We start from the raw sequence: 9,741 nt of genomic DNA on the forward strand, positions 1-9,741 counted from the left end.
CTAAAGAACATGCGTTTCTTGAAGTTGTTGGTAACTTAATGCTGAGGGTCTCTTAAAGCCTGAGCTTCAGTAAGTGCTTTCTGCTCTAGGTTCCTGAATCAAGCCACACAACTCTACAATACAGCGATGGTGGTGCCAATTAACCATGTTTTCTTTACAACTAGTGCCATTATTGCAGGTAAGTTTTGGCTTTCTATACTTAGGTGAGTCCATTCCATAACAAGCATAAAGTTTCTCTCAGAATAAATGAGAAAAATCAAGGAAGGTTTAGGTTACAAGGATCTGTATAGCCTATATTCTCAGGGCATTTTACCCAATGTCTGACAATAAGCCAAACAAGCCAAGTTCAACAATATATTAGAAGATGATATGCCATGATCAAGTGGGATTTATTCCAGGATGCAAAGATGGTTCAGCATTTACAAATCAATGAATGAGACACCATATCAACAAGGGTATTAATATCTCAATAAATACAGACAAAAAACATTTCACAATACTCAGCATTCATGTATGATTAAAACACTCAACCAAATGGGTATAGAAGGAACTTAACATAACAGAAGCCACATAGGCAAACTCATTGGCAACATGATACTGGATTGTTTAGTATTACTTGTCTTTTTCCAAAGAAAACATAGATGGCCAGCCAACCAGCACATGAAAGTATGTCCATCATCTCTTATTATTAGGAAAATGCTAATTAAAACCACAGTGAGACATCACCTCACACCTGTGAGAATGACTTGGTATCAAAAAGACAAACAGGTTTTAGCAAGGATATGGAGAAAAAGAAACCCTTGTTCACTGTTGGGACTCTAAATGAGTGCAACCTCTATAGAAAGCAAAGATTTATCAACAACATAAGAATAACAATACCATACAGTGTAGCCTTCCCACTTCTGGGTATTTGCCCAACAAATATGAAAACATAATGTATCTCCCATGTTTACTGCAACATTATTCACAATAACCAAGAGTTGGAACACCCTAGGTAACCATAGACAGATGAATGGATTAGGAAAATGTGGAGTACATATCCACCATAGAATACTACACAACTATAAAAAAAAGTCAAAATCCTTCATTTGCAAAATATTGATTGACCTAAAGGGTGTTATGCTTAGTGAAATATATCAGATGGAGAACAACAAAAATCATATGGTTTCACACATAAGTGGTAGATAAACAAATAAACAAGCAAAACAAAAACAAAGTTTTAAACTATAAGACTAAAATAGTGGTTACCAGAAGGGAAGGGGAAAAGGAAAAGGGGTGGTGGGTAAATTGACTAAGAGGAGTCAAGATACATGGTGATGGATGGAAACTAGACTTCTGTTGATTTCTAATGTGGTATATACAGGTATTGCTGTATAAAGTTATACATCAATGTTACTTCCATGAACAAAAAAGAATTTGACATGGCTTTGTCCTGTGAAAAGCTTATTCTCTAGGTGAGAAGTAAGAAAGCTTCTTAAGCTCAGGGCTCTTGTTCATTGCAGTGTCTGCCGCAGTAAAGAGTCACTGGCAGATCAGACTCTCATCAAATAGTTGTTAACTGACTGGCAAGGTTAACATCACACAAAGTAATTCCAGGTGACATATAATTTAAATCTACATTATTTTATAAAAATTCTACAAAGACTTTGGAACCTTAAACCAAGAAGAAATCATCGAGACTAACAAGGAGAGAAGAGAAGCTCATCGGAGTTAACGACATACCCATGTTACCCTTCACCCAAAGGGATGTCCAGAAGGAGGAGATGGGAGAGGGAGTTGGCAGTGAGAAATGTTGCTGAGCTAGCACGGCAGTTGCTAAAGTGTCCTCCAGTGCCTGAGTGAGCACTGGCCAGACGGGCAGGCCACAGGGCATTGCCAGGAGTGACGGCATGGACAGCAGCTGGCCTGAAGTGAGCATGCTGGGTCAAAACCCCAGAGTCCACCCAGACTCTCAGGCAGGCTTGCTGACTTCTGGCCTGAAACTGGGAAATGTCACAGGGAAATTGGTTCCGGAGGGACAAATAGGGACTGGATAAGAAATTTCTATTTGCAAAGTTTATATCAATTACATTGATTTTATAATGACACATTCATCACACATGATTTTATAGCAAGACATTATATAAAGTCTACAAATCTGTGGTTTTTTTTGGAATTCTAAGTGTAGAGTGCAAATATATTTAAATTGAGCTACTGAATATGCTTAGGATGGCTATACTTAGAAAAAATAATAAAATAAAACTTGCAAAAACAACATGTTGCTGTTATAATTATTCTTATCCTAAGATTAATTTTGTCCTCTATTCCTATTATAGGTATCATATTTTATCAGGAATTCCTTGGTGCAGCTTTTCTCACTATATTTATATATCTTTTTGGGTGAGTAAATGTCTCAGAGGTAAAATATGTGAGATTCTATTACTTTTACATAGGGTTTTTGGCATTGTACCTGAGGCATAGGAAATTGGAAAATAATTTAAGAAACATCCATTTCCTGAGCTCCTAAAAGAAACATTCCTTTCAACTTAACACCACACAGGGCTCTGTGTCTTTGACTTTGTGACTTAGATATTTCTCGGTAGGTTCTGAAACACTGAGGATTTTCAGTTCCAAGTGAAGTGACCTTTATAGATACTCCACAGCCTTTTCAAGCTCTAGCAGACCTACCTCACCCTTGAGAACACCCCGCTTATGTGTCAGGGAAACACGGATGCCTCTAGGATCACCCAGCTCTGGGGCGGGTCCTAGCTTTAGCTGTCAGAGCATCACACTGATGCCATCCCTTACTGTGTTGGGTGCCCAGCTTGACCCCTTCCCAGAGATGCTTGGGTATCACTGCTGGCACTGTTTGCTGGGTGAGAAACTACTTGCAAACAGAGAACTTTGTGATACTGTCAAAGTGTCGGAGCTTCTCCTTGGCTCCCACCAGCACCCCATTAGTGCTTAGCTGCTTCATAATCTGGTATTCAGCAGGACCTTTGTTATGCAGACTTGAGCCCAGACTATTTTCTGCGCAGGAAACCATCTATCTTGAAAGTGCAGTTTCGTAAGATGTCTGGGCAAGGCTATACTTCTGGGGTCTGGAAACTATGACTATTCTTATGGCCAAAGACAACTAAATTTCTTAGAAAATTAAAGAATAAATTATTTTTTTTTTGCTTTTGTTGCATGTTAATAATAGGTTTGGGCGTGCATGGATAGAAAATGAGACCTAGAGTCTACCCAGAGGGGCTAGGGCCCGAATTAGCCTCCAGATGGTAAAAACCTGGGGCAGATTTATTGGACGCTCCCCAAGTGTTGGTTCTGGAGACAAATATTATTGGCTACAACAATTAGGACAAGTTCTAGGCAGCTTACCATGAGAAACAGGATGAACAAAACCGATGGAATGTATGTCATCATGTAAAATATGGAACTCGGTAATTTAATACCATGAGTTGTTTTGCTGCTCGTGTGTTCTATATTAATATTATTCTTACAGGTGTTTGCTGTCATTCCTGGGTGTGTTGTTGGTCACAAGAGATCGAGAAAAGGAACATGTGCCACGGTCTTACATTGATTTTGGAAATATCCCTGGTAAAATAATATATTCTTCAATTTACACTAGAAAACTTTATCCTTCTAAATTAATAACTGGTGGTATTATTTGGGGTGTTACATATAAAATAATTCTTAACCTTCCAAGCTGTACATTTAATGATGAAATCAAAGGTGATGTTTTAACTATAAATGTTAAATAATTGTTTAAATGTCAGTTTTATACAGAACAGTGGGATATAGGAGGACTGTTTTCTTGATTTGGGTGACTCACAGATTTTCTTTTTGAGTGTCCTTAAACTAGAAAAGCATAGAGGGAAAGTCAGGGAATGGTAACCAACAGCAGGCCCCTGCTGCTTGGAGAACCTTTAAAGGGATATCTTGGATAGAAGGCGAGGCTGTTAGGGAACATCTTGGGGCCAAGAGTGACATTTGACACAGTCACCAGAACATGAACATCTTCTTCCCCTAATCCTTACCTCATTCACCCTCCTCCCCTCCAATAATCTCCAGCTTTTCTAGGAATTTGGGGTGACCCGTAGTTGTCCAAACAGGAGTAGCCATGTTCTTACTGCTTCCTCCACCATTCTGCTATGACCAAGCCTTTGAAGCAAAAACCACTGAAGCCCCATCCCTATGACGGAGGAAAATAATGGCCCTGTGAATTCTATAACCTCTTTGCTTTTAAGCCCTCTTACCAGCTAACAGTGTTCAGCGCAGGAATTGACTTTCATGGCAAAAGGGTGCATTATAAATGACTTGCATGGTCTGATATTTTTGGTAGGTAATAAAGTCTACCTATTTTGAACTCTTTTCCATTTCACAAAGCCCCAGACATAGGATCAGTAACAACTTCAGAAGCCTCTGTCACAGACGGCTTTTCTATGTTGTTCTATGTATTAGACTAAACATAGAAAAAGCAGCTAGAACGGGGGCAGGGGAGGCCAAAAGATTGGGAGACCATGAGAGCTTCATGGTGATAGTGGACTATCACCCTGATCTCCAGGCCCGGGGAGTAAGCCCTGGGGGTGGGAGGTGCCGACCCATGTGTGCGCGCCACGGTCACACAGCAAGAGACGTGGAGTTCTGCGGGCCCTTTCTTCCTTGACATTTGTCTCTTCTGTTCAGGGGGTGACCGCATAGTGTTTTTATTTTTTTTTTCACATAGTATTTTTAGAAAGGGAATAAAATGTGGCCTAGATAGAGAAATTATCCTCTGTAGCAGCTCAAAGGACTTTGTGTGTGTGTGATTGTTATCTCCACAGGGAAACAAATGTTGGACAAAATACAACCAGACTCGAATGGCTTATCCTATGGAACTTTGCCTGATGGAAGTGACTCAACAAAGAGCCAAAGTGGAGAGAAGAAAGAAGCCTGAAATGCCAAGGGATGGCTGTTGGCCTGTTACTCGATACCACCTTTTTAAAAAGGCGCACATGTTCAATTTGTGTCAGCAGCTGTTTGAGGCTGACATGTGCTAGCACTAGTTTCCATCCTTACCCCACCTCCATTTCTATACCAGTCAGGCGTGCTGAAGCTTTGACAGTCACGTGCTCTCATGGAATGTAGCTTGAAGTGCTCCCCACACCCTGGCCTCTCCCTGGTGAATGTTTAACTGCATAGATCTTAGTTAGAGCCTGGCTACCCGAGCTGGGGAGTGGTACACCCCGACACAGAAAAATGTGCATCTGCAGCTCGCCTGTAGAATACATCGGCTGCTTCTCCCACGCAGCTTGGCGTGGCAGTTGCCTGGCTTTCAAGAGACATTGTGTCCCATGGTCGTACTCTCAAACCAAACGTGCAAGAGCGTTTTTCCCAAGACATCTTTGACGAAACTCCCCAAAAGGATCCCAGCTTTCTATTCCCAAATTAGCACAGGAAATCATCCTTTCTGAAAACTAGCCTTGTTATAAACATCCTTTGAAAAGAAAGTAAGGATGGCTTTGAAATCATATTTTGTAAGTGGCATTCTGTAATGGCGTATACCAAAACTGAAACACCTCAGCTGGCAGACTTTAAACTTAAGAAAAATTAAAGAATTAGGATCCATTTTTTAACATAAAGTATAGAATAGCAATATTTTCTTCAGCTATATTGAGTCTATGACACTTGAATTGCAAGGGAAAACTTCCTATCCTATGCCTTTGTTTAGATCTTAGAATTTTTCAAGTGGGTTTATGTTTTAATTCTCGACATGTCCCAAAAATTATATGTAAATCCTTAGTGATATTTCCACTAATATGTCATTTCTCCCCTTAGTCATTATCTCAAGCTTTATAAGTTCTTCTAGGTAAAAGGACAGTTACACTTAGAGAACTGGATTTCAGCCAGTTTCTCAAGTCTGTAGACACAGCTCCCAAGTGAGATGGTCCAACCTGCATCTTGAGAAGCAGCAGCCCAGGTGGTCTTGTACCTTGTCTGGCTTTTCTGCTGCATTTAGTCACATATCTGCTAAGGTACACTTGCAGGTAGAGTGCCTACTCCTGCCTAATCATTTATTTCTTATGACCTACATAATATTTAAATGAGAAAAGAGCTAGCCTTCATTACAACCAACATCAAATAATGCACCCTAGCCTGAGTGACAATTCAGAGCCTTCAGATCCATTCTAACATGTCAGTCCGATCACATCCCAGCCAGTGGCCTTGCATTTATGTAGGTTGTTTAACTCAGAGTGAGACTGTGATGTTTTAGCTTGAGTCTTCAGCTTTGTCATAACCTATGCTCCTGACCAGACCAATTAACCTGGTCAAAAAGACAAGATTCAGATCCATCGCCAGTGGATGAATAATCACCTAGATAGAGCCCAAAGCTGGCTTTTGAACCCCTAGTAACAATTACTGTCATTGTGGAAAGTGTCCTATTAATTCAAATAACAAGGCATATAATTTATGGCACGTTTCACTGAATCAGTCCAACATGTTGGCACTGGAAAACTCAGCTAAGAAATGTGTCTTAAACTACAGCTTTCTGGTGACTCTTAAAACTAGTTTCAAAGATTGGGGACATAATTAGATTGAAGCATTTTGCTTGAAGTAGAACTACATTTATAGCTTACAGCACGTGGTTTTGAGCATTGTAGAATTTTGCACAGACACAGCATAAAGCTGGTACGTTAGTGGTCGCCAGCATTTGCATCTTTTAAATGTTTTGATTAAGTGACATCGACTTATGAACATTTAAGCAATCCAGCAATGCTTTAGAACCTTTAGAAGCAATCCAGGTAACACAATGTATTCAGGCCTAATTTTAATTTCCATATCGCTGTTCCAAAGTAAGGTGTATGAAAGTTGTAGTTGTACTGGCTTGGAAAGGTTTTTTTAATTACACAATGCATAACAACAACCAAAGCCAACCCAGTCCTTCTGTTGGCATGAGTGGGAGAGCTTTAGCCAACATTTGACTCATCTAATTGTCTAGATCAGGGGTCTGCAAACTTTTCCTATTAAGACCCAGGGTAAATATTTTGGGGGTTGCTGGCCATACGATCTCTGCTACAACTTCTCGGCTCTACATGAAAGCAGCCATAGAAGCTACATAAGTGAGCGAGCATGCCTGTGCTCCAGTAAAACCTTATTTACAAAGACAGGGGCAGGTCCATAGCTGCAGTTCACCAGCCCCTGCTCTTGCTCTTCTCCCTTGGTCCTTGAGCATTCAAGGGTTTAAAACATGCTGTTTCTTAGATCATGACAAACTAGATGCTGTGGGAACATGGAGCCACTTCTAACATTAGGACCTCGTTGCTTATAGAAGATGCAAAGGGAAGTGATGAGTTCATTACCGGTGCCCCAGGTTCTCTGTCTTGAAGGCAGTGATTCGTTTGCCAGCACCACTAACTGTAATGGAAGAGACTCTAATCCCACACACCGAGTTGCTGATAACTTCAGAACTGAGGTAACTACCGTTCCCTCTCGTGTAGTAGCTTAAAGCAGAGGTCCGTACCATCTGATTGTTTTCAATTTAAATGTTAGCTTGCCCAATAACTATAAGATTTTTTTTAACTAGAATCTCCTGAAAAATACAATAAAAAATTTCTCAAGCAGTGAATCAGAATGCATTTTTCCACACCTATCCCACTTCCACACGCTCCCAGAGATTCTCTTTTGTGAACAGAGAATGAAAAGGGAAAAAGACAGATTTCACAGATTAGTGTGATTTCAGTGCTATTGAAGAGCTGTGGTGATAGTGGGTAAGTTTGGCTCCAAAAGCAGCAGGTGCACATGGTGGACATGACTCCAACGCTGAGCCAAATTCCTGAAGCCAAGAGCCCTCCTTTATACTCCTTGTTTCCAAGCACAGAGCTCACCCAGGAGCAGCGACTAGACACACTCGGCCACACTGAAGGCTGCCTCATGCTTGCCAACAAAATAGTGGTATTATGGACATAAATACAGCAGTTACTAAAATGAACCTTCCCAGCCTCCTTCCAGACTGCTTTACTTAAACTCCGAGCTGGTTATAGAGGCAGTCCTTGAACTGGGCAACTGCAAACCCGATGCACGTGTCTGGCACCAGCAACTATGAGTATTTTAGTGATGTCGCTTGATAAACACCACGCATTTTGAACTTTTGAACAAGATCTCAAAATTGAACCCAACGTGATTGTGTGGGGGAAGTTAGGAAGCTGCTTCTAATCGTTAGACTCATCAACAGTCTGGCTCTTATTATGGCCATCTTGAAGTTAAAAAAAAAAAAATGAATTCCACTCACACACGGTTTCCAGGCAAACACAGACCAGTCTTGAGCTATTAAATGTAACATTTTAGCAATTGTGGTAAATGCAAAGAAGAGCCTTCCCACCCAGGAATTCTTGAGTCTGTCCCCTTTCTCACCAGCCTCAGGGTACCACACAACATGTGGTTCTGTGCCAGGAGAGCAAATAAGTTACAGGAGCTGTGGTCCATCCAAGGAAGAAAAAAAATTTTTTTTCTAGAAAGGGAGGAAACTCCTCTTTCAATGTTGGTCCTTATTGAGAGTTAATGAGTCCCAACCACAATTTAAAAGAGAAATATCAATCCCAATATCAAATTAGTGTGGTGTTTTTGGGGTGTACCCAGCTGGGCCAGATGCTGCCAAAAGTTTCACAGAGTTCCAGGCAAGATGCAAGATAGTCTCCATGTTCCAGGAAAGAGTCTCCTTTCCAGGGAGCTGGCAAGTGTGCAGCCGAGAAGGAGCTCGCCTGCTCCTGGGGGAACCAGCACGCATGGAATGAAGCCACTTTGCACGTTTGAGCTGCTGCTCTCCAGACACCAGCTAATCCGGTGCACGCATCCCACTTTTAGAGCCTTTTCTTTTATGGTTCTAATTTGAAAACCAACCTCAGCAATTTTCTGAGGCTTGAGCTCTGCTCCTTCTTGTCCAGAACACCTCACCTAAAGCTTCTAAATGTGATCAAGGAGATGGATCAGCTCAAGAACTCTTGATCTGGGCATTTAAAACTTGTGTTGTTTGCCTAACTAGAGGCTGCAAACTTAATTACCACATGCCTCAAAGTTAGCAAATATTCCTTAATTCATTTAAACATAATTGATACTACTTTAAGTACATTTAACGTGAGTAGGAATATGAAAGTGAACTAGACATGAAAACCAGCTCTTCAGGGACTTACTGTCTGGTCAGAGAAACAATGGTTTCATTTCTTGAACCCATACTACATGCTAGCACTGTTCTAAATCTTTCACTTGCACTACTTATTGAAGCCTCACAATTTCTCTATCAGGGAGGTCATCATCCCCACCTTTTATGATAGATTAAAAAACAGAGGAAGGACAGGGACTAGGGAAAGGCAAGAGCGAGCCACCTAGGGCACAAAACTTACAGAAGTTCGTGGAACTCTCACTTTGGGGGTGGTGAGAGGGATCTGAGAATGGGTGGCTCCTCAAATGGTATGCCTCCAGCCCCTCAATGCATCCTATCCCAGCAAAAGGAGTTAAGTGACTCAAATAGTGCCATCCAGCCAGCTGGTCTTTGCATCCGGGACATCTAACTCTGCAACTCACCCTCATCACCAATGCCAAAATATCTACCTGTACAACAGGAAGGCCAAAGTAGCTTAGGAGACTTGGATAAAGAATGTGGGAGTCCAGAAGGAACAGAGGTCACTTTTGGCTGGGGAAAGTTCTGAAAAAAATTAGAAACTGTAAATTCCCAAGAAATTAGGAAGTAGGGCCTCCCCAGAAGGTATGCCCACCTGAAGGGGCCTG

General features: G+C 41.2%; 1 protein-coding gene across 2 annotated transcripts in view; it reads left to right on the forward strand.

Moving 5' to 3' along the window:
- Positions 1–7,906, forward strand: part of NIPAL2 (NIPA like domain containing 2) — an 83,978-nt gene extending 76,072 nt beyond the window's left edge. For both annotated transcript variants that reach the window (XM_037503549.2, XM_054692088.1), the window contains exons 8-11: positions 90–178; positions 2,316–2,379; positions 3,482–3,576; positions 4,803–7,906. In XM_037503549.2, coding sequence (XP_037359446.1) covers positions 90–178; positions 2,316–2,379; positions 3,482–3,576; positions 4,803–4,915 — 361 coding nt within the window. In that variant the 3' untranslated portion in view covers positions 4,916–7,906. The remainder of the gene's footprint in view (positions 1–89; positions 179–2,315; positions 2,380–3,481; positions 3,577–4,802) is intronic.
- Positions 7,907–9,741: the final 1,835 nt, after the last annotated feature.

Source organism: Talpa occidentalis, unplaced genomic scaffold, assembly GCF_014898055.3.
Source record: "Talpa occidentalis isolate TD23 unplaced genomic scaffold, MPIMG_talOcc4v2.1, whole genome shotgun sequence".
NCBI classification, from domain to species: Eukaryota; Metazoa; Chordata; class Mammalia; order Eulipotyphla; family Talpidae; genus Talpa; species Talpa occidentalis.